Source organism: Montipora foliosa, chromosome 9 (assembly GCF_036669935.1).
Source record: "Montipora foliosa isolate CH-2021 chromosome 9, ASM3666993v2, whole genome shotgun sequence".
Lineage (NCBI taxonomy): Eukaryota > Metazoa > Cnidaria > Anthozoa > Scleractinia > Acroporidae > Montipora > Montipora foliosa.
In genome coordinates this window covers 34,472,356-34,498,142 of record NC_090877.1, presented here as the reverse complement: position 1 = coordinate 34,498,142, position 25,787 = coordinate 34,472,356, and the positions used below count along the sequence as shown (strand labels likewise).

The window sequence follows — 25,787 nt, the reverse complement described above, 5'->3', positions numbered from 1 at the left end:
CAAAATCGCCACGCTGCATTGTGTTGTCAGCGATTTAGCAAAAAAATATGAGCCCGCAATACTTGTGTGTAAAGAAACCACTGAAAATGCCGAATGATCGAAGGAATGGAGCTGTGCACGTAACATCGCAGCTAAATTACTCGACAATTACGCTATCAGAGAAAATTCACAGCGAGAAACAAAACATATTTGTCATTTACTTACTTATTTATTTATTTATTTTAGCGAAAGTAGCATCAAAAGTGGCAACTGCTAACCCTTTTGTTTCGAAAGAGCGAAGGTGACAACAAGTCGCAAATTTGCGACTTCTCCAGATATTTTAGTTGCAAAGGGAAAAATTTACTCGCAAATGCGACTGTACTGGTCGCAATTTCGAGCCCTGAATTACAGATGACAATACAGCTCCTAATGGGCAACATTAGGCTTAACTATAGAATAGCCAGCCACTCCAGAACAACTCAAAAAATTGTGGCTACGCAGCTACCCTGTTACCCACAAATGCATGTAAACTGTGGCAACAATGGCAAAAAAAACCTCGTTCTCAGAGTGTCAAAAATGGTGAGGCATCCCATAGCGATGATCATCGTGTAGCCAAGTAACCGCATAGCCGCATAACCATACCACAGTTTATGCACCACTGCCATTAACAACATACTCGCTCAGTCACTCATTTGTTTAGCCACTTAGTAGCCAAGTATTCGTGCAATGGCAGCTGGAAGCAACTCCCAGCTTTGAATGCGTAACTCAATCCATTAGACAAACGAATGGAGGGGGTAGATTTTAGAAAAAATGTAGTGCTACGTTAATGGGAGAGTATAGTACAAACCAAATTTCCATTACTTGAGCTTATTGTACATTACATAGTTTGCTGTTCATTAATTTTGCTTTCAATGCTTCATCAGAAAAATTAAATAAGCCCACACCTAAAAAACAGCCCCTCTCCATGTAAAAAAAGAAGATTTTTCAGGAGGAAAAAAAACCCAAAACATTTCTTACTCACAGAGGAAAATTACTTCGTGCACGCTTTTATCTCGTGCTACCAGTAGAGACAGCAGAAAATTGCTCGGAGAAAACATATTCGGCTTGTGACAGCTCTGTGCTATTCTTGATACATTACACGTACCTTCACTTTCTTTATCGAGGTGCTCTCTCCGTCTCTCTCGACAAATGCTCTCCAACACTTTTGTCAAACTAATAGGACCAATTTGCTGGGCCGTCGCCATATTAGTTAAGAAGTCACGTGATCAATGAACATTTGATGCATTTTGTTCCATTCATTCTTATATGACGACAGTAACCAGTCCTTCCCTGTAGTTACTCGATACGCCTGGTCAAATTCTCTCACCATGAAAAGTGCCACATAAACGTCTGTTTTGTTCTAAGACGATGCAAGGTAACTCTGAGCACCTGAGGCACATATCGACTTGTTTATCCATATTGTTGACGACGTTACGCAAATATTGTATCAGATAAGTTGCTATAATTGAATGGGTAACTTCAGCTGGCTACGCAATTCGATACATCTGTGGTTCTCTACTTGGTCACAATGGAGAAGAAATCAAGGTTCGAACTTATAAAAATTGTCGAGGCACAAAAAGAACAACTGAGTCGGTACGAAACAAGGTTTAGAGGTGAGCTATACGTATACTTAAGCTTGGCGGCTCTTTGAAAGAATTCTCAGCCTGCTAATGGAATGAATTTAAAGGAGAAAACAAGTAATTGATATTTTGGTCATAACCGCAATGACTCTTTCAACGCCTTTGCAATTGTATAATTTCACGGAAACTCTTTTTTAAAAGTGTTTTTAAGCGACCTGAGCGTGACTAGTGCTTATTTATTCATTTATTTTATTTTTCAAACAAGTCACAGTATCAAGTGAAACTATGATCCTCACAGTTATGATTGCGTAGAGAAGCCTGAAAAATTCAGGACTTCGATGGGGTTTGAACCCGTGACCTCGTGAATCTGGTGCGATGCTCTTAGCTCAGTTGGTTAGAGCGCCGCACCGCAATTGCAAGGTCACGGGTTCAAACCCCGTTGAAGTCCTGAATTTTTCAGGCTTCTCTACGCAATTGCAATAATTGCGTTTATAACTGCGAGGATCATAGCTTCACTTGATTTCATATCTGCAGTTCATATATGATCCATTTCATATATCATTACATCATTAACTCACAGTATACACATTAGTAGAGCTAAGCCAGGGGCTTGAATGGCTTGTGGTCAGCCGAAAATTTAAATATTATTATTTTGTGTGAAGGAAGTAGAGAATTTTGGCACATTAACAAGTATAAAACAATTGCAAGAAAAAAGTTGGGCTTACCATTTCAGTTTTTCTCCGTTGTAGCAAGGAAATGACGTTAAATGAGTCACAACATTCTTGACTGATTTCTTGACATCAAAGCTGTATTAATTATCTGAATATTATCAAGGTGTTAAGAAAGAATTTAGTGTATTCATTGAACCCATGTAAGTCACTTCTTTTGGAGCCAGGGATTTCAATAAAATTTGAAGTTGGTGACTAGTTCAAGTAGAGTTACTTGTAGTAAAATAAATCACAATCTTAGGTTTGAAAGAATCTGTCTTTAATGTAGTCTCCTTCGCAACTGTTATTGGTGCATCAAGCAATGCTCGCCCCACAACAGGGGAAGCGTTTTGTGACTTCTAAAAAAAATGACCTTAAAGGAGACTTACCTTAAAGAAGAAGTAATAAAGAAGTAACAATTATTATTACAATACTGTACAAAGGTAAGTCGACAGTCCCTTAAAGCTCGATCGGCAAAACTCTATTCTCAATCCTCAATTCTCGAAAACTTCACGAGTCGAAGCTCGAGTCAAGTTTTTAGGCATTTGAGGGCTTTCAAGAAATTTTCGAGACAATTTTTGAGACTCTCGAGTGGAGAAAACAAAGGAGTTTTCATGTGATTAATATTTCACACATCTCTTCCTGTCTATTTTACGGGATTTATTTTATCTTACTGTTGGTTTCCATCATTTTTCGCGTTTGTCAGAAACTCTGGCAAGGCATGTAAATTTCTTCGTTCAATTCCTTTTTGAATTATTTCACATACTTTGAAAAAATATGTTTGCCTAGAGTTGTAAGTTTTGCAATATCAATCGGTTGCTTTGTGCCCACGTTGTTGATTTCAACTTGAATATTTAATTAGCCGTCTGTTGTCTTCTTTGCTACCGGTACACTCACTATTTCAGAATACTCAAAGCATCTGAACTTAGTTGACGGCACAAGAATCAGTTGGAGATAAATTAAAATGGTCTTCACAAAATTTCAAATGTGTGGTTCCGGAAAATATCCATACCCCCACCACGGAAGACTTTTTGATTTGCACCCCCCCTCCCCCCAGGATTTTCCGTTCCAGGGGGGTCTTTGATGACCCCCCCCCCCCTCCCCTCAGGAATTTCCAGAATTTTTTTACTTATAAAAACGAGAGTGAATTAGTTACGTAATTTGCGGTAGAATTTTATTACAACAGTGTAAACATTAAGGTTGACTTTTAGAAAAATATAAGGCTTTGTTTTCAACTTTGCAAAGCTTAAACATTTGGGTTGCACGTTGACTGTTTCACGTTTTTGTGCGAACTTCGATGAGAACATTTCACTTGCTTAAACAACTTCGCAAACCATAGTAAATAAAACAGAAACTTACAAGGTTCCTTTGTCTACACATTTTGTCAGTTTCTTCAGGTTGATTCTTTAATATTTAGGAACCACAAAAGTTGACGCGGTAGGTTTCGTGAACGTCGTCACAAAGGCGATTGTTTTACGAAGAATATTATTGACGCCAAAATAATCCATCATATTTGTAACCTTAGATATGGCGATTTATGTGCAGTCTTCATCTCGCCAGTAAATGACACACAGCCTCACTGTTGCTTGCCTTTGAGCCACGGATGGAAGCGAGAGGGCGACTGTTATTGTTTTTGGCACGATTTACTTCCTCCAATGAGTAGTCAAACTCCTGTTTTAGAATTTCCAGTTTGACATAACGAACTGAACCTCAACAATCGTTTCCCGACGCCGCAATAAATATTGCGTTTACTCAAAGAAGAGAAAACTTGACTCCCGGTTCCTGTCTGTGGTCTAAATGCCACCCACAAAAAAGAAAATGTCGTTGCACACAAGCGTTGAGATGGTGGGAACTTGCGTCTTATCGCATTTTCAATGAGTTACTACCCCCAGTAAAACATAAATCCTATCAAAAATGTGTTTACGGCATGTGAAGGTAGCGAAAAGTGATACTCAAGTGAACGGAAGTGTTGGTTGGACGAAAAAGAGACAAACGTGGAAGTCTGGGGACGAGACTCCAGTTGAGACCGCCATTTTAAATGTTTTGAATCCGTCCCAAATGAAAGACACATTGTTCTTAGCTTCGGGAGATTGTAGCGCTAGCTAACTCAAAGAAAAACGGAAACATTGAAGCTAATAGTATTAACTTTATCTCAAAACTGACTTTTGTTTCAAAACATCGTCCGATAGTGTGTTTTGTGCTTCAGATCGATCGTATGTTGCTTTCAATGTTTTGTATGTGGTTCGTGACCCTTTGAAAAAGTAGTTTCCCACGAAACCCCCCTACCCCTTGGAAATTACTGCCCTTTAACCCCCCCTCTCCCTCGGAATTTCCAATTGTCTTCCGTGGTGGGGGTATGGATATTTTCTGGAACCACACAATTTTTGTATCGCACAGTATCGCATGTTTGGTTGAAGACTTCTCCTGCTGCTTTCTGTTTACTGAAGATTTTTCTCAATGTTATGAATTTGTTTCCAAAAATTTTTCAGCGTCCGGATTAGGGCTGTTTATCAATAGCTTATAAACACTGAAGGCAAGAAGACATGAAAAAAAAAAAGCACATACAATAGAAGTGGTCCTGAAAAATATTTCGATGCTATATGTCTGCAAATAAGGAGACTGTGTGTCAAAAGCTTTTGTCTAACGCCAACTCAAAATCTGCGATTGAGTTGCTCAATAAACATTTCGAGTGTCTCGAAACTCGATCCTCCATCCTCGATTCTCTAATCTTGAAACTCGAGCCTCGAAACTTGATCCTCAGTTCTTGAAAACATTGAGGATAGTGGGTTGAGATTCAAGTTGAGACTGTCAACTTACTTTTGCACGGTAGTGTACTTCAATTTAGGGAAAAAAGTAGCTGACTTGTCCGAGTGAAGTAGCAACCCTAATCCTAACCACTATGGAGCATGTAAATATTTTGTTTCCTTTTACTTTGGGTTACAACCTCAGAGTGAGGCTTGAATGAATTCTTATAATTTGTCTGTGCAGATGTTGTTCATGCCTATAAGAACCTGTTACAAGAAAAGGAGGCATTGGAAGCCAGTATCACTGCCTTGACAGCAAGTAATCAACACACAAAAAGTCAAAAGAAGGATTCCACAGTACGCACAGAGGGAAAAGATCAGAGAGAGGAATCAGAGGATGAAAAGAGTAAACCAGTCCAAGCACAAGGGACTGAAAGTCCTGTCCATGAACATGTTGTTGTCAAAGATGAAGTCACAGATCATCCTCTGGCAGTGAAAGAAGATGAAGTTCAGGGTAAAAATCATCCTCAGCCTGATAAGGACAATGTAAGTGTATGGGAGAGATGATCATAGTAATGTGGGAATATTGGTTGAATTTTGGATGGGAATGGCATTGTTTCTCAGCTTATCAGAGTCACAAGGTCAATGTCAAGAATATTTTTGTAACTTTCTTGCAAACACCCTCCCATGAATTATACCTTAGTACACACTACTTGCTTCTGATGGACCATTCCGGTCAGGGATTTTTCGTGCCCAATGGAACAAACTATCGATAAACACAACAAATCATAATATTTACAATTTACGAGAGCAAGATGACGATAAATAAATACATAATAATAATATTCATCATCATCATCATCATCTTCTCCTACTTCCAGCAATGCAGCCAGGTCAGTGGTTCTTCTGTATCTTCCTCATCATTTGTTTCTATCCTTAGCATCATGGTCACTAACACTATGCCCTTTGTTCTTCCTCCTTAATGTTCTCGATCCAGTGCTTGCATGGTCTACCTCTTGGTCTCCTGCCCTCAACGTCCATTTCCCACATCCTCTTCACCTCGTACTCCTCACTCATTCTGCAAACGGCCATACCAGTGCAACCATGCCAGTTGTACTCTGTTGGTGATGCTACATGTATGAACTCTCAATTCTCTCCTAATATTGTCTTTTCTTTTCCTATCCCACAGTATCACCCCCATTATGCATTGCAACATCTTCATTTCTGTAGTCTTGAGCATTCTGTCCTCCTTCTGTCTAACTCTCCGCACCTCTGCTCCATATAGCATTTCTGGTTTTATTGTTTCATAGGTGTAACTTTCAGTTACTGTGGCATACGTTTATCGTAAATAATCCCAGTAAAGTCTTAGACCATGGCGCATTTATTCTTTCTGTCACTGCTTCCTTTGACCCTCATTCTTCACTTATGGTAATGCTAAGATACTTAAATGCCTCTACTTGTTTCAGCTTTGCATTGTTACCATCAACAACCTTCAGGTTCACTTGGTTCTTGCTGCTCGCCATTACCTCTGTTTTCGTGGTGTTGACCTTTAGCCCGTATCTTGCCATTCCTTCCTGCCACATCAGCCATTTCTCCTGCAGCTCTTCCTCACTCTCTCCTGTGACTACGAGGTCATTAGCGAAAAGCAATTCTCACAGTACTCCCCTCCTGAACCCTCACTGATGGTGTCCTGTTGTCACAACTGTCTGTGCATTCTCATTTGTTGCCTTTACAAGCCTTACTCAACCTTCTGGTTCTCCTCTTTTTCATAGGCACCAGTATACCAACTCTCTTGGGAGACGGTCATACACCTTTCTAGATCCACAAATGCAAAAAACAGATTTCGTTGTTTCTAGAGGTATTTCTCCTGCAGCAACTTCATCACAAACACTGTCGTTCCTTTGCCCTGCTGAACCCAAATTGCATTCCGTCTATCATTACCAACTCTCCATGATCTTAAGTAGGTGCTCGATCAGTTTGATAACCCTGTGGGTTCCACACTACTAATAATATTGCTTGATATTAATTTTTGTAATCATTGTTAAGCAATATAGAACACAATTTTTGTATATAATGCTTTATAAATAAAGTTATTAATATTATCATCATCATCATCGTTGTTATTGTTGTTGTTGTTATTATTATTATTATGTCAAATCCGATGTCCTAAACACTCAACCAATCATTTTATGTGGTTGTTTGTGTCTTGTCAAAGTTTTGCTCTCAATGCTCACTTATAATGTGTAAACCACACTTCAAGACTAAATGACCATTGACCTTTTCTTAATATGTACATGTAGGAAAACATCACACAAGAACAATCAGAGCTGGAAGCACAGCAGGAAAAGATAACAACCCTTACTGCATCACTTGCAACTGTCATGCAACAAAAATCTAAGATGGAGGCCAGTTTTCAGGGAGACAAGAAGAAAATGATGGTAGATATTTTTTTCGTCAAAGTAGACATGTTCTAACCTGTGAAAGTGATTACTGCTCTAAGAACTGACACTTACATCCAGAAGTGCCCATAATAGATGCACACCAAAATTGATATCCAACTTGAAGTGTCGCTTTACTGTGAAAATCCATAAACCATGAACACTAGAAATATTTATAAAATGTTGTGTTTCTCTTAAAAAGCCAATCATGGGCTATAGAATTTAACCGCAGCCAGTAACGGTGATTAGTTTGTGGTTTTATGTCACTTCTGATTGGTTGCTTCACAATGGGGAATGTCCAAATCAAATCAAAGTGTTCACGGTTTTCGGATTGGCACAGTAAGACTGAACATTTGCTCCCCATTTCCAACAATTAGGTGAGTGTACAGTTGTAAGTGTTAGCATTATTTTTACTGAGGGTAAATACAGCTGTTTATCTTTACTCGAGGACTGTAGTGTAGGGAACACTTCGTGATGTTACCGTAATTATTGTCTGTATTCCCAGACCCAAGTGATGTTGAAGTTGGCGAGGAGAGCAAGGGAACTTTGTGACACTTAGCAGAATCATCATGCATCTAACAATAATTATTATGTTATGTGCATTTCTGGACATTACTGATGTTCTGTCATATTCTTCTTTGTTTGTATCCTGTAGCAAGAACATGAATTGAAAATGAAAGAGTATCATGAAGAAACACAAAAGCTGGAGCAAAGCAAAGTAATGTTGGAGGAACAACTTCAAGAGGTTTGTTGTAGATTCATTTTTGCAAGAGTTTAACCAAATGAATTCCAGATTAGTAATAATAAATGTAAATCTGCCTTCCAAAACTTTATTGGCTTCAATAAAACAATTTTTTGTTTTGTTGGTTTAATTGCACAGCTCAAGCTACGCATGCGACAGGAACAACAAGCCAGAGAGGAAGAACAAAACAATCATGTTCTGATGTTACGTGAACTTCAAATGTTGTTGTCATCAGAACGCTCAGCCAAAGAAGATCTTGAACAACAGCTTGACGATGCCAAAGAACAGATCTTGCTAACAAAGAAATTACCAGACAGCAAGACTGAAGAGTATGAGCGACAGATATCACAACTACAGTTGGAGTTACAGCAAGTTAAAAGAAGATTGAAAGAAGCAGAGAAAACTGCTTCACAGCCATCTCCATTGCTAGTCCAACTGCAAGAGGAGATGTCAAAGATGAAAAAGGAACATGCTGGGGCTGTTATCAGGGAACAGAAGAGGGCCAATGATGCTGAAGAGAGGTTAAGAATAATAACAAGCTTGGAAGAATGCAGGGTTGCTGATTTGGGTACGATTTTGTCGAAAAATTTTGCCTAATGTCATTGAAATGCAGGAGTTACTACTACTGCTACTGCTGCTGCTGCTACTACTACTACTACTACTACTACTACTACTACTACTACTACTACTACTACTACTACTACTACTACTGCTGCTGCTGCTGCTGCTACTACTACTACTACTGCTACTGCTGCTACCACTACTACTAATACTACTACTACTGCTGCTACTGCTGCTGCTACTACTACTACTACTCTACTACTACTACTACTACTACTACTACTACTACTACTACATGTACTACTACTATTACTACTGCTACTACTACTACTACTACTACTACTACTACTGCTACTCCTGCTACTGCTACTGCTGCTGCTACTACTACTACTGCTACTACTACTACTACTACTACTACTACTACTACTACTGCTACTACTACTGCTACTACTGCTACTGCTACTTCTGCTGCTACTACTACTACTACTACACCACTACATTCACTACTATTACTGCTACTGCTGCTACTGCTACTACTACTACTACTACTAATAATAATAATAATAATAATAGAGTGAGTTTCAATCGAGTGTCGTAAAACCAATTATTACTTTGGCCAATCAAAAAAGACGGAGACATTCCAGTAAACCAGTCAAAACTTGAAGTAATTACACATTATTAGCTGACACAAAGCATGGGAAAATATGCATGCACGAGCCACTATTGGTTTTAGTTTTACTTCTGATTGGTTGAAAAAGTGGCGTGAAAACTTTGAACCAATCACTGAGTGAAGTAATACAAAAACCAAAGTAATTTGCTAATTACTTTCGTCACTCAATTGACAATACATCTATCTGTATTTAGCAATGGGCTGCTAATTGAGGACAGGGGAAAACTAGAGTACCTTGGGGAAAACCTCTTGCAGTGGAGTGGAGAACCGACAAACTCAACCCACATGTGACGCCAAGTCAGGGAATCAAATCGGCCATGTTGGTGGGAGGCACATCTCTCACAACTGTGCCATCCCTGTTACCACCACCCCCCCCCCCCCCCCCCTCCCGTCAGACTTTTGCATTCTTTTGGATATGGAAGATAAAAACATAGTCCCTTCTCACAACACTTGGATTGGATATAAAAGAACCTGCACAGCGCTTGAAAAGGGTAGGGGATGCAGTCTTGCTGTCTTGGTCCTTCACACATTCTGTTCTGGATCCCACTGGCTATTCACTGACCGGTAGAGACCTTTGGAAAGCCATTTGGCCATAAAGCAGTATAAGTCTGCCACAAAAGTGCTGTAAAGTGTGTTTTTGTATTATTATAGGCAACGCACTATGGATGTGATATGATGGATGTGAATATTTTTGTCCCATTTTTTCTGTTTTTTGGGACTTCTGGCAATGTTTGGTTTTTCCTGGTCTTACTGCTCAGAAGTTCTGTCAGCTGATCCACGTAAGGGCAAAGATAGAACACAACATTATGCCCTCTCTTCGCGAATGGTGTCTGGGTTCTTTTACGTCCCACAGGGTTATCAACATTGAAGGGTTGTGAGGCGGGACCTACGGTTTATTGTTCTTATCAGAGAAGGCTAGAGAGACTAACCATTGGCAGATGTCATTACAAAGGCAACACCTTCTCCTCAGTTTTGTGAAGCAGTGTGTGAAGACTCAGAGTTTTGATCCTGCGATCACCTGCACAGAATTCCGATGCTCAACCAACTGAAGCAACTGGTCTGCAGTTCTTATTGCCACCGCCCCCAGAGGCAAAATCCCGAGGAGACATTGTAGTCCGCACTTAAAGTGATACGGCTATCTTTGCAACGCTCTTTTCATATTCAGTGTTGATTTCCTCTCTCCCCACTTCAAAATCAGTAGCCTGCGTGGCAGGCGTTCGAAGGGGAAGGGAAAGGAAAACCGGCGAGAGAACGAGGAGTTCGCGCGAGGAAGAAGGGGAGCCATTTCTTCTTCTTATTCTTCCTCGCGCGACCTCCTCGTTCTCCCGTCGGGTCTCCCTCCCTTCCCCTTCGAATGCCTGCCACGCAGGCTACAACATCAATTGCCTTATGCTATAGCTACTCCGTTTGTAAACGGCCATTCCTCTTCCAGGGCCCTGCGGCCAGTTTCTCAAAAGTCCCGAAGAGTTTCGGGACCTAAAAGCCATTTGTGAACCTGCCAGCCGCTTGTTTTGCAAAGCCGATCTTTTAACTTGTTTTCAAGGTAGCAAAACGCAAACTGTCTGTGAAATTTCACTACTTAAATCCTCTCTTTTCTTAAGATACAGAGGGAACTGTGACACCCGAAAATGGCCCGTAAAGTTTCGGGACTTTCGAGAAACGGGCCCCTGGACGCATTGAATTCTGCGTACAACAGGGGACCTTACTTAACAGCGGGGACAGCTGTAGGGTCAACTATTACTGCATGGTAAATGTCACCTTTTAGGGTTTTACGTTTTGGTTTTGAGTTTAATTAACTATTTAATCTTTTTTCTTGACAGAGGTAAAATTGTCAGAGCTTTCCGAAGTTGTTGGGAATTACGAAAAGCTGAGACTTCAAGACCAACAAGCCATTCAGAAGCTTAAAGATCGCTTACAACAACTTGATGTAGAAAATGCAACCCTGACACGACAGATCAGCTGCGATGAAAACCGCACACCAGACAACGAAAGGGATGTTGGAGAGCATCACGATGAAACACCAGACGAGTTGAAAAAACGGGTTATGAAGTTAAAAGGATTGCTCAGGATTGCTTTGGATTCTTCAGACAAACCACTGGATCTTGGTAAATTTTATCGCAAAATAAATGATGGTACACAGATCACATGTAAGCAAAGATTTTCCTTGCAAAACCGCATCAACTTTTCATGGGACGATTTTTAGCGCCGTGATTCGCTTCGACATCACATGGGTGTGCAGATGATTTTCTGCGCGTTGCATTTTTTAAAATAATTTATGAGACATATTGTATTCCTCAGGGTAAATGGTGCGCCTTCTACGTTTTCCCGAATTACGAACGTTTCGCCGTCGATCGAGGTCGATCCGTTCGCGTTCGCTTCCTGTACTCGAAAAATTAAAGTCCCTGGAAGCTTGTAATGCTATCATGCATTGGTGTTTTCATTAGAAGTAATTAATCAAAGAAAAATTAATGGAGTTGTTCGACAATAACATGAAATTTTTGCGACACTTTTTAATCCCGAAATTAAAGTGACGCGAGCAATAAGATCGCGAAATTTAAGTGTCGTGAAATTCGCGCAAGTTAAAATCGCGAAATTAACGTGTCGCGAAAATTTCATGTAATAAGGTACGTTTTCAAATTATTGAGACCGTCTCAACGTGAATAAGGTATGTTATCCTTTGATTGTAATTGTAAATTGTTTGTTTTTATTGAATTTAGTTCAGTGTTAACCATGGGTTCGTAAACGCTATGGGCTTTAACTTCGATGGGAAAAGGGCGTGGAACTGAAACTGCTGTGGGGGGTGGGTTGAGTGGAAGGGAGTCGAACTTTCCGGGGGTGAGGCGTTCTCCTACAGTTATTCATCTTGTCAGGATCTTACTTGCTCCATGTTTTCGTCAGAATATTAACTGATCTCCAAACTATTCCGGAAGAAAAAAGGCAAAAGGAATGAAATTTGCAAGCTGAAGTAGATGATTTTTTTTTCTGATAGAATTGGAAGAGTTCAGTAAGTCAGAGCTGGAATCCTTGTTTGTTAGTGATCCATCTCATCAGATTTGCCAACAGCAATTACGGCAGCTGAAGGAGGAGTTTGAACGTTACAAGCTCAAAACACAGGCACTTCACAAAAATAAATCTTATAAAGAACTTAGTGAACAGCTGGAAAACATGGAAAATTTAAAAAGCCAAAATTCGGAGTTGGAGAAACAACTTCAAGATTTGAAAGACAGAAGCAGTGAAAAGGAACTTGACCAGAATAAGGTCATTACAAACTTGAGAGATCAGCACAAGTTAGCAGAGGAAAATTATAAACTTGAAAAGGAACAAGCCCACAATATCTACAAACAAAAGCTTGAAGAGCTTGAGAGACAAGTTTTAAATCAACGAGAACGAACTTTAGCACTAGTAGCAGAGAAAGACTCTGAAATTGAAATTTTAAGGCAGCGTAGTCAGTCCACCACTTCATCTGGCGAGAATGTGATTGGACAGCCAGCATTCTCTTACCAGAGGAAATTTGTTGAGGTAACTGGTGGGACCCAGGCCTCCCTGCACTCTCTCCAAGACTCTGAATCTGACTCCGCCGTTCATCAATTGCTGTCCAAGCCCGCTGCGGTAAGTTAATGATTTGTCAGTCATTGTTTCCTCTCTGGAGGGTTTTAAAAGGTACCATGTTAAGCCCAACTGTCTTTCGTCACTATTCTGCCACCCGTACTGAAATATGTAAACTGGATTTTAAAACACACGATAGTGTGTGACCATTGTATGGTCGACACATCGAGCCACTGTGGCCAAAGGATTTGTCCATGTAGTCACCTCTCAAGAAATGACAATTGTGGATTGATTTTACATGGGAAAGATCAACGCAGTTAAGCCTGGTTTTCACTAGCGATGCAAGCACAAAGCGCAAGCATAAGTAGCTTATGCTAAGTGAAGACAAGCGTCGACATAAGCATCAAAATCAACCTCGGCGTCCGCCATTTTGTTCAGATTCTTAGACGCGGAGTATCTGGAACGAGTGCCTTAATTGGCCTGACGTAGCAAATTTCTTTGTGTTTATACTGTATTTCGTTTTCGTTTCCATGGCAACCCCATTTTCACGGCGAAGTAATCTCTCTTATGCTTGCACTTGCGCTGCATGCGTCGCTAGTGAAAACCAGGCGTAAAGGAAGAACTTGAGTAGTTGTGTAGAAGGCAGACTTTAACTGGACTCTAACACATGACCGTGCGATTGTACGGCACACCGCTGTTAAACTCTCACAAACGAAAAATGTGGCCTCTTTAAGGGTCGCTTAGCAGTACAGTGCCGTTGCCATGGCAACGCTTGGGGACTGCCAGCCACTCTTATAAAATTGCCTGGCAATAGCATTATTCAAGTATCAAACCTTTCCGTACTAAAAGGATCTACAGTGTTGTTGTCCTTTTCCTTTTGAAACCCATTTACGTGTGGAAAACCCTCTCGAGCCTTCTTAAAAAGGACTAAACCTTGGCGTTAACATTGTGTATCCACGATTTTGGTTTTATCATCAGGCGACTGGCAACCAAAGCACCTTGGTACACTATGCGCAACAGCAGGCCAGACGAGAAGCGGAGAGCACTGTAATTCGACGACAGAAAAATGAACTGGAAGTTGCCTTGAGAGATGCTGAAATAAGGTATGCTTTGTACTGTGACAAACACTTTTTGTGTGCACAAAACAGCATGCCTACGTTTAAGCTCGAGTGAGTACAAACATTGTATCTGTCCCATCCATTTGAGAATGGTTAGAAATATCTCGAAATCGTAGTGTCGCTACCATTCTTGACCAGTCAGAGGCGGCGATCCTTTGGTCAGCGCTGAGAATAACGGTAGGTTCGTCATGTATGGGGACACATTTTGGCCCGGGAATAAGACAGTGATAACTTGGCGAAATCACCCAGGTTACTTCATGTATCCGCTTATAGGGGAGCACCATGGGTAAGATTTTTTGGGAAATCTATCCATGCGAGAAATATTGGTTATGACGTCAGCGTACACCCGTCCGCCCGCGCGTACAGACTGTCAGGGTGGAGGTAAGGAGGCAGGACAGCCTCTGGGGACGGGAGTGTTCGGGCAATTTTCCTTGGTGGGAAATCGCGTGGCAGTGTTGCATTTGGCAACTTTCGTTTTTCTGGCTGGAAATCATGAGTGAAGAGCAACGGGATAAAGATTAAAGAGCACGAGAGAAGAGGCGACGAAATTTGACAAATTTAAGCGAAGAAAGCCTCGAGAGAAGCCGAGGAAGGAGAAGAAGAGAAATAGAGCGAGAGACAAAACACTAATTTACAACGGTTGGCTTTCAGATAATGTTTTGCTTCTTAATGCATACCTCGCTGCCTCACATATTTTGTAAAACTCGCTAAAAAACGAAGTAGGCCTGAAACGTTTGCAATTCCGTGTTTACGGAGGTTCTGGCATATTTCAACGATCACATTTATAGGCTTTTTGTGTGAAATGGATGTCCAGTCGTGAGCTGCTTTGTTTGATTGTGAAATTGTAGTCTAGTAAGTGAATTTACTACTCTTTAGCTTGACTTTTGAATTAGTAATATTTTTTTCTGTTGTTCTTAACTGAAGAGAGAGGGTGTAAAGATTATCAGTCAAACGGAGAATGTTGTGAAAGAGATTACTGTGCATGTCATTTCAGTTTTAGTTGTTGATTAAAATTGTTGGTTATTGTTTGCAAGGCCCTTTTGTTTACTTCTGTCAGCTCGGAGGTGTTTGGTTTTTTCATAAATAACCGGGGAGCTCCGCTTTTAGGCGTGACTTAATCTATATATTAGTGTATCCAGTCTTACTTACCCTTTTCCCTTGGATTCCCAATATAGCAATGTGTATCCACATAAGCCCTTGTACATCACAAAATAACCCTGTACACCTAACAATAGAGCATTTTTGTGATTACTGTCGAAAGCAATTACGCTATTGCAAATTGCTACGCTTAAGGCCGGGACACACTAGGCGACAAGTCGCAGTGACAGGTCTCTGCGACAAGTTGCTCCGTGTCTACTACTCGCAAAACAAGTCGCTGCGACACGACGCCTGTTCGGTGCACACGCAGTGATCTCGTATGACGAGGAATGTGAACTAGTTTTCTAATTCAATATGGCTCACCATATGACGCTGTCTCATTGGTTCATTTATATTCTGTCACAGCGACTTGTTGCCGGAAGTGTACACACGGTGCGACAACGCTGCTTTCGCTAATTTTGTCGCTGCGATTAGTCGCACGAATTCAAACTGGTTTGCGCTCGAAACCGGAATGGTTGTTACTTTAATTTTTTTTAAAGTGTTGACTTACTGTGTAAGGGATTAAAGAATTAACAGGAAGTCCATTTGAGAAAGAGAAGTTCCTCTGATTGAAATCAAACGAAACAAGGTTAAGAACTTTAACGTTGAGAAAGCGGCCGGCAGGTTTCATAGAGAGCGTCGCTGACGCAATTTTCCCTTTTGCAAACAAGCGATGCCATTTGGACGAGACTTAGAACAATTTTCACTGTTAAGTTTGTCCTTTGCAAATGACAAAAAAATATCTAGGAATAGATTAGCACCGTATGTCACTTAGAATTAAAAAAACACTGAGAAAAAACCTTAGAAAAATAGTAGAGAAAGTTGACCGAACGTTGTCGACCTCGGTTCAAATGGCTTAAGAGCAAATGCACTTAACCTCTACACTACCGAAACAGCTGCTTCATATGTGTAATTTCAAAGAGTTTAAATGAAGCTAATCCTAACAATTAATTGAAAGCTAACCGAATAAAACGGCTTGGTTACTAAGAATGGCATCGAACCGTCAAAAAAGACATCGCTTGTTTACGAAACGAAAATTAGCGTCGCTGACATGGGACCACCTCAGACAACTTTTTGACGATGGGATAGCGGGATTGGACCGTGATATATGTTTTTTTTTTTCTGTAATCAGAGGTGACAAGCTCTTGGATCAAGCTAATGTACTCAAAGAAGAAATCAGGAAACTTGAGAGAGACAGGTGACAAGCTGCGCGTTACGGTTATCTTTCATAAGTTTTCTTCGAGAAAAAAAAAACTTGAGGACTAAACCAACCTCTTATCTCGCAGGTCCCGCGAGAGTGCAAACTTGGAGTATTTGAAGAATATTGTACTTCGGTTCATGATGAGCACAAGTTACTCAGTCAAACAGCAAATGATCACAGCAATTGCCACTATACTGGAGTTCAGTCCGAAAGAGGTAACTCATGTCGACTGCAACGCGGTCACATTGTTTAATCCCTCTCCAAGTTGAAGTTTACTTAAACGTGGAAGATTTTTCAGGTTCTATTTGTTTTTGTCGCCCACGCAGCCGTGATTTGGAATGTTGCCATGCAAAGGTTCAGTGTTTCGTGACTTTCTAAATAACACTAAGACTCTTTATCATTTGCGGGACAAAATTACTGATCGCTGATTGGCTGAGACGGAGGGCATTTTCTTCCTAAGGTAATTTTAATTTAGAGGGCATGATTGCATGATCCTAATTGGTTAACAGTTGGTTATCCAAAGTAACAAGAGACTGCTTTTCATCTACACGTAAAATACATTTTAAGCGCAATTTCTGTTGACAGCAATGATTTATTAAATTGAGTTGGCGCGTTTGCTGTAATTTTAGGATCATTTAAGTTTATTGTCGTTTGTCGCGGCAATGAACGGGCTTCCCTCAATAAAGTTGCCGTTTATGTGATAAAAAAGCGATCGTAATGTGCCCTTGTGCAATTAAGGATTAATTTCACTTGTATTAACAAAGTTTTCCAATTTGCCCTCGTCCCGAAAGCGACACGGGCAATTTTGTGAAAACTTAAAACTTTGAAACTACGTGTGAGATTCGTCATCATGAATCCTTATGGCCCCCATTGGGGCATAGGGCCGCACGTGACATTAATAGTCCGTAATTGCCCTCGGAACCATGCAATATACCATATTCGTATTCTCGGTATTGGATTGGAACTAGCTTGCAATGGAGGCTAATGCGGGGGAATCTTTTCAAATGCAAATACTTTTTAATATATTCCCCCGCATTAGCCTCCATTGCAAGCTACAATCGGCGTCAAAATTGTTGAGACACTCTTATCCCTTAGAGTCGATTTCAAGCTCGGCGGCGCAAATGGCCCCCTCCCCCGCACCCCCGGGACAATGTTGTGTTTTTCTGTTTTCTACGAGCCTTGTAGACAGCGGTACAACATTGATTAGGGTGGGGGAGGGAGGGGTATCCCGGAAACGTACTTTCTGGACAAGTTTTCTTTGCAAACAATGAATGTGTCGTTGCCAGTGTGCTCTGTTGGCAACTGTCTCAACTAATTTTGTCGCCGATTGTAGTTCCAGTCGAATACTGAGAATACGAATATGGTCTATTACATATACAAATAACAGCAGTATTGAATACGACTTAAAACGCTGTTTTCAACAATACTAAATTTGATTTACGCGTTGTTACTTAAACAAAAGTGCAACATCGATTGAGTATAGTCAAGCTTCCTTTCGAGCCGTGGCCTACGCAGATAGTGCTTTCAAGAAAGAAGCTAAATATTTTGAGGAAGAGCCGATATTTTAGTGTACCACTAAAATCAAATCTACGTTGTATCGGCTCTTGCTCAAAATATTTAGCTTCTCAACTTGTAATTACGCCGACCAGATCAAGCCACTGATCCAACGTACACCGTTCACGTACACTTCAAAACTCTTTCAAGAAAGAATCCTCCCATGGAGACGCAGGCGAGTTCGCTTGTTCTCTCCTTCGGTTGCGCATCCTCGATGCAAGTAAAAATTCATGATTTGTTGTCCCCGCGGGGATTTTGCCCAGAGGCAAAACAACCTTGTTCCCAGGGTTTCTCTTCTCTTCCTGGGAACGAGGTTGGAGGCAGAATCCCGAGGAGGCATCATTGAAGCTTGCGCGTATATAGAAGAGTTACAGTGATATAGTATTACATATCTAGTGTGTATCACCAGGAAAAATCTCGACTTGAAAGCTGCAAGCGCGAACGGATCAATCGGGAAATGATGACGTTTTCACACCAAATGCCCGGAAGTAAGAGAATTTGGGTGAACTACGGCTTTGCCTGGGAAACTGATTCTTGGGTTTCAGAAACACTGTTACACAGACGGCGAAATAGACGGAAACGTCACCTCGAAATGTAACTTTACACTGTTGTATGTCTTTCGCGATTATTCCAACATTTTCACTCCCAACAATGTGGGAGAAGTATCCTAAAAATAAATTGGTACGAGCGGTTTCAGAGTAAAAATGCAGAATGAAATATTTGTGTTTGTACGCTCAAGTTCTTGTTAAAACCTCAAACTTGCGTGGTGATTTCACATCGTTGTTGTGCAGAATACAGCAAAAATACTCAAAATACGTGCAGTACGATTATTTTTCCTGTTTTAGCCAATGATTTTGTTTTGTTCGAACATCTTAAAGTCCCTAATATATCCGCTACTTTACAAAACTGTCAAAAACTCAGCTGTTTTGTTCTCTCCCCGCTTCAACATCAACGGCTCCGTTTGTAAACGGCCACCTCTACCTGAGCCCTGGACACACTGAATTCTGCACAGCGGAGGCAGCTGTAGTGTCAATTATCAGGCTGTTTCTTTCCTGAAACATGACAAATACCTCTTTTCTTTCTTCAACAGTTAAATCAAGTGAGAAAAGTTCAATCAGCAACGTGGTGGGGGACGTAAACCGAGAAGAAATCACGGCAAAAAACACACGACGAATTGGGGTCCGCTCATTTTATTTTCAAGAGAACAAATTTTAAATGTATGGTTAATCAAATGTCTATTCTCATAGTAGACCTACAATGTTCATAATGCTTTGATGCAAATAAGCCCTTGGAGCAATATCCAAGAGAATTTTTGTCCCACAAAGAGGTCGATACTGTAGGTCTAATTATAAACACTAATGTTAAGAAATATTAAATTGGCCGGTATTATAAAGTGGTCTATTGTCCGTAAATGCCGACAAAATTGCACTGAGAGAGACAACGGCTATCGACACCTTGTGGCGTGCAACACTCCTACACTGACTCGACTCACCTACCCCTGGACGAAAGCGTAAGCGGCCGATTTTATTTTTTTGTAAATTGTGCATGTATTAGCTTTCTGTAATCAAATACGGAGAGGCACTTTCTTACGAAACGATCATTCTCATAAGGAATATTTTATTTACAGTTTTAATACTAATGACTGGTGGGTGGAATGAAATTGAAGTAAAGGCGATCTTTTCAAAGGCAAGTGGTGTATTTTTTAATTAAGTCTTACTCGTTCTTAATTGTCCGTTTTATTTGCGGAACAAGTCCGTGTGCGGCATGCAACAAAGTTTCATTTCTTACAGCTGTTTACCAGACAAAAGCGTAAGTTTTTTACCCTGATATTTTAAAAGACTACACGCTCATATACGGAGATTTCCGAATTTTCGTCCCAGGCCGAAGGTCCTAACAGTGTTTCGTTTGAACAAATATCAGAGAATTTGTCGATAGTGCCGTATTTTTTAGAAAACGTGCAAAAGTTCTCATTTTTCTACCAAGCAATTAAAAGGGATCTGGAAGAAAAGTTGGCAGATATATTAACGTTGTTCACTTCGATAGAAAACGGAGGGAACATATTCAAACACAGTCTACCTAAAAGATCACGACATCGGTTATGTAACAGATAATGGCCGTTTTTATACTAGAGACGCATAATTCGTCTGGGACGAACTTGGGCAAACATTTTTTCTGCGTCTGTTAAATTCGTCTAGTATAAAGACGGCCACAAGACGCATTATGCGTCTGGACGAAGAATTTATTTTAGTGCGTCTTCGAAGACGCACTAAACTGGAAAGTTCGTCCAGACGCATTATGCGTCTAGTGCCCGTCTTTATACTGGACGAAATTAACAGACGCAGAAAAAATGTTCGCCCAGGTTCGTCCAAGACGAATTATGCGTCTCATATAGTTCGTCCCGTCTTTACACTAGACGGATAACATGAGAGACGCATAATTCGTCTGGACGGATTATGCGTCTCTAGTATAAAAACGGCCAATATCACAAAAACATATTTACATAAACGCAATTAAAAAATTCCTATTAGTTTAACTTTGTTAATCACTCGGCAAGCAAAGGGTTTTTTCTGGAAGGATCGGGTAAACCCCACTTTGCGCGAATGGACTGCCTTAATCTCAAGCTCCTTTGTCTCTCGAACTTTTCCTCTTCTTTGCCTGGAAGTCTGCAGTTTCTACGGAAGTAAATCTTCGGCTTGCGCTCGCTCTTTACTCGGCGGAAATCACCGTCTCCAAGCGAATCGTCTTTAGAAACGTCTTCGTTACTTCTGGAGATGCGAGTTTTACTCAAGGGTTGTGATCTTTCGTCACTCTCTGCTGGCGAACTGTTTAAAATCGAATAAGACATTTCTTAGCAGGGGCTAATAAAATTCATCTTAAATGCTGAAATGCTAACACCACGCACGACTTCGCTCCGCCATGTTAGTTCAACGCGCGTATCTATAAAGGTAATCTTTGGCTTCACCACAATCGCCGATAGTTCCAGTTTGGACATTTTTGAGTTACATGAATCTGTGTCCCAATGATTTTGGACACTTCAGCAGTTGAAAGCCCAGTACACGATTGGAGTGAAGCGAGAGCCTGTGAGCAGGTTACGAACGTTGCTGACGTCACTGTTTAACATACGAGGGAGTTAAGTCTCCAGTTATGTCTTTTAAGCTTTGATAACGAGCCAGTTGTTAGCCATAAAAAACTGATAAATTCTTGGATGCCAAAGGCGCTAATTATCCCATACATTCTTTGTGAATTTTCGCCTTTTCAAAGCACTATTGCTCAGATTATCTGGTATATCGCCTTCAAATTTTCAGAGGTAGCTCATTTACTATGCAATGCTACTTTACGCTTGGCTGACTGATTAGAAAACGTCAGAATGACGCAAAAAATGTAAACTGATCCCCAGCATACGCAGTGTGCGACATTGTGTTTGTTTGGAAGGTTAACAATTTCTCAATCGTGGCTCGCAGACTAAAAAGTTGTTGTTCAGAACTATGATATACGCGCGCGCTGCTCTCTTATCTAGACTCGTCCATCTTCAAGCTAAAAACGAAATGCTCGCTATTTTCAATTGAGTGTATTATGCGTGACTTTCATATACTTACAAAAGTAGACTTGGTGGAGATGGCAGAGGTGGGGCATCATTTTCAGCTCCGGACTTCCGTTTCGACTTTTTCTTTAGCTGTTTCTTTAACTTTTCGTTTGGTTCCGTTCCTATGTAGCGGTCTTTGTAAAACCATCCCTTGATACTGAAAACCCAAAACAATGAAGGAGTGATTTACTCTAGAGAGTGATTATCTGTATACAAAAATTTGGTTTTATCAACGGAGTTGATAATAGGGCCGTTTATACGAGACAAAATAAGCCGTGGCTTACTCTGGCCGCGGCTTACATAAGACGCGAAGACCCCGTATAAATGGTACAAAATCTACGTTCACGGCTTTATCAAGCCGCGGCTTATCCTGGCCTGGGAGTTTATACCCGTATAAATAGTTTCTTTCGCGTATTATGTACGCCGCGGCCAGAGTAAGCCGCGGCTTATTTTCTCTCGTATAAACGGCCCTAATGTAAATTGGCCACCGTACAAAGATTCTAAAAGCTGACGTTTCGAGCGTTAGCCCTTCGTCAGAGCGAATCTGTACGATAACTTGTGAAAGGATAATAAGAAAAAGTGATAACCAGTCAAGTCGCCCGATGGTCACCTCGCCCAAACTTGGTGCCCGTTGCGTACAGCAGTTCATGTGGCAGTATATTCTTTACTTGTTACGCTTCAAGAAAGCCATCTGGCGTTTATTCTTCAATGTATGGCGAATACGGTTCGGAGTGGGGATCGAACTCACTGGGAGGCGAAACGTTCGTAAATCCTTGATAACATTGAAAATGTTTGAAAAAGTTCAAATTAAAATTACTAAGGAGGCTTGATACGTATCTATTCACACTACAACACATTATTCGGTTGGAAAATTAAACTAACCAACTTTATAATGTATTACTTATTCCTATTTACCATCTTATCCAGAAAGGTCGAACTCACGCGCGCGATATTGCTCTGATTTCGGGTCCCAGAGGTTTTTCTTTCTTCTTCTTCTTCTTCTTCTTCTTCTTCTTCTTGGACGAAATTTAGCCGCGAAGCGGCGACAAGGAAATAACTGATTCAGCGTTCGTTGTACTCGCCGCTTCGCGGCTAAATTTCATCCGAGAAGAAGAAGAAGAAAGAAAAACCTCTGGGATCAACCGCATCAATTTGGGCAAGATGACCTTCGGGCAACTTGACCGTATTTCTAACAAGTCGTAAATCATCAAAACAAATTAGTAACAGCAACAACACAATTGTTGACGAAACCAGACTCCCTGTGGACGGATGAACCGTCTGTTTTTTGCCCATTTTCAAACAGCTATCAAATGAAGCACCGCTCATTGTCCAGTTCGCTCCAGACGGAATGTGTCCGTCTCGGTGTTTCACAGCTGTGTAAATCCAACAAGGGAACGAGAGAATTAATAATGTTTCAAGCTCAATCTTCGGAAGCGTGACAACATGTCAAATCAAATATTTCGAATTATGAAGACTTCAAAATATCCACCAATAATTCGTTGCGGGATCGTTCTCTTGATTATTAACAGATGTTTTGATCGACTGAATGAAAAGTGAGGATCTCAAACAGAAATCGCGAATTTGATGTTATAGTCAATTAATTGCTTTGTTCCACTATTCACAACACTCAAGATCACTCATCTGAAAAAAATGAAAAAAATATCTGACAGCAACCATGCACTACATCGCAGCCATACTCCCGGTTATTTCGTGCGTGACAAATTTCATGATCCTCGTCAATGATCACGTAAAAAGATGAGCAGTTCGTCTATGTTTTAAACGCGAAACAGACGATTTAATTTTTAAAGACGGTCTTACAAAAAGGTAAGGTTTATCCCAGCGAGGTAGTTAGTTCAGTCTTGTCTCAGTAACGAAAGAAATTTGCATTTTCATGAATACACTGCATGTCGTGGCCGATTGTCAACAAAATGGATGCCATGAGGTCGAAACTCCACATTTACGCAACTTGATAACAAAATACACAATTACAGCACGGCAAATCTTTATACTCATAAGCATAAGAAAGCTTTGAATAACAGATTAGCACGATTACTGCTGTAAAATAAATGTCAAAATTTTGGAATCTTCAATTGTAACCGGAAGCATGAAATAATAACACGGATTGCCTGAATGGACACGCTTCGAAGCTATCAACTTGATTCAGGCTTAAAACAAGGAAGTTCAAGCACTTTACCTCGTTCCGTCGGCGTAGTTGTATATTCCATAGCCATGTTTCATTCCTTTCTTCCAATCGCCGTCGTATATGTCTCCATTTTGATAGAAGTACGCTCCTTCGCCTTTTCGTTCACCAAATTTATCAACCCCGCCGGAGAATATGTCGACGTCAACGAAATCATCTTCAATTATTTTATCTCTTTTGTAATCTTTCGCTAGCTTGCCACCCATATCGAACTAATGAAGCTGTGTTATATCTGGATTTCAATAACCGCGAGTAACTCGTATGGGTATAGAGATGTCAGCACCAATTCGTCCTGGGACAGAACCTCAGGATTATGAACTGATGTCGAGATCCAGTCAGATTATGTGAGTCACGGGAACAAATGTTTACCGAGTTCATTTCCGTCAGTTACCATGCTCCCTGTCCGGGCTTAGGATTTCCCAATCTCGTCTCGCGAGTCCGCTTTTCTTTTGGTCAGCAACGAAAACACGGACTCTGGCCAATTCCAATTTATGCGCAGTCGTAGTCAAGGTCCATTTTCGTAACCTTGACAAACACTGTTGTTTCAATTTTCTGAGCGTGCGTAGACCAACCGGAAGTCCATGATTTGCCGACTTCCCAATCTCGTTCCCAGAAGGTACCTCTGGGGACGAGGTAGCGGACTTCCTGTCTTGGAAGTGACCAGAGAGAGTCCGTGTTCTCGGTGCTGACCAAAAGAAAAGCGGACCCTGGGGACGAGATTGGGGATTTCTATTTTTTTGTGTCGACCGTTCTTGCGCAGGTAAACTTTATAAGTTGGACATCGAAGTTTTGAAAAATACTTGACATCGAAGTGGGAAATTCGGCATTTCACATTTGACTTTCAAGCTCAAGACACGGATAGCGGACTTCAGGAACTTGACGAAATTGCTCGCCCTTTCCCTCTAATCACTCAGCTCATAAGATATTTTCTGGGAATCGGGTGACCATTATTTAAAATAAGAGGGGACCATTTATCTTTGCGTATGGAACACGGTTTTCAAGTTCCACTCATAGCTCAACTCCTTGGAGTATCAACACACACCCTCACGAGAAGGATGGCAAAATCCGGTCTTTCTAGTTCACGGTCAGATCGTTCCAGCACAGTCAGTTCCTTCCACTAAAGAGTCATATTGTTCCACTCAAAAAGAAACGTTTCGCAATCCCGAATTTAAGACTTGAGTGCAGAAACCACACCCTATCTCAGAAAATCTCTCAAAATAAATACCCTATTTCAGACCAAAATCGGCAAAAAAACCCAACTTCGTTCCCAGGGCTTTCTCAGCGGTGAACAGGTTGCAAAAAACCATACACTTTGGGGTTGCGCATACGTACATAGCCCATATAAGGGAGTACCCCCCGCCCCACTCCTTTCCGGGCTTCTGAGGTTATTCGAATTGCCCGCTTTGATCACACAAGCGAGCCGAGGGGAGAATGGTGATAGAGTGAGATATCTCGCTATCAGGGACTGCGAGCTGTCTAAAGACAAGAAAACGTTTGTATCCAATGAAAATGTAAAAAAGAAATCCTGCTGAATGCATGTCTAGTTGATAGAACGAGTTATTCGAACTTTTTGATATACAAGTACTCTGGGAAAAATCGTTCCTTTTCCTTCGTAAACTTTCAATGTCTTGTTAATGTTATATCAGTTGATACATTGTTTTTTTACGCACGAAGGAACTTCAAGTTCGCCCTTTTCAGTTAATTCTGCCCTAACTATTTTAAAGATTTGTCATCTGGTTATTTCTAAGTGAAATGACCTGACTTCAGGTTTGTGGAACGAACTCACTGTGTATCGATCTGACTTGGAATGATATGACCGGATACCCATACGCAAGTGAGTAATGTAGCCTCCCCGAAAAGTCGAACAATTTCGTCAAGCTCCTGAAGTCCGCTATCTGTGTCTTGGACTTGAAAGTCGAATGTGAAATGCCGAATTTCCCACTTCGATGTCACAAATACTTGACATCGTTTTCTCGGTCCCACTGTAA

The 25,787-nt window shown here is 40.8% G+C and overlaps 3 protein-coding genes across 4 annotated transcripts in view; 1 reads left to right on the top strand and 2 right to left on the bottom strand.

The window, feature by feature from the left end:
• LOC137969918 (uncharacterized protein KIAA0930-like) overlaps positions 1–1,265 on the bottom strand; it is a 76,394-nt gene extending 75,129 nt beyond the window's left edge. For both annotated transcript variants that reach the window (XM_068816327.1, XM_068816326.1), the window contains exon 1: positions 1,124–1,265. In XM_068816327.1, the coding sequence (XP_068672428.1) occupies positions 1,124–1,223 (100 nt within the window). In that variant the 5' untranslated portion in view covers positions 1,224–1,265. The remainder of the gene's footprint in view (positions 1–1,123) is intronic.
• A 37-nt stretch (positions 1,266–1,302) lies between these two features.
• LOC137969917 (GRIP and coiled-coil domain-containing protein 1-like) lies at positions 1,303–19,702 on the top strand. Its single transcript, XM_068816325.1, has 11 exons — positions 1,303–1,631; positions 5,294–5,595; positions 7,350–7,487; positions 8,143–8,232; positions 8,368–8,797; positions 11,281–11,565; positions 12,450–13,069; positions 13,985–14,109; positions 16,394–16,459; positions 16,548–16,677; positions 19,107–19,702. Exons 1-11 carry the CDS (start codon positions 1,547–1,549, stop codon positions 19,152–19,154), a joined length of 2,319 nt encoding a protein of 772 aa, XP_068672426.1. The 5' UTR covers positions 1,303–1,546; the 3' UTR covers positions 19,155–19,702.
• LOC137969919 (uncharacterized) lies at positions 19,191–24,265 on the bottom strand. Its single transcript, XM_068816328.1, has 3 exons — positions 23,794–24,265; positions 21,613–21,756; positions 19,191–20,838 (listed from the first exon to the last, which is right to left on the bottom strand). Exons 1-3 carry the CDS (start codon positions 24,003–24,005, stop codon positions 20,559–20,561), a joined length of 636 nt encoding a protein of 211 aa, XP_068672429.1. The 5' UTR covers positions 24,006–24,265; the 3' UTR covers positions 19,191–20,558.
• Between the last annotated feature and the right edge of the window lie 1,522 nt (positions 24,266–25,787).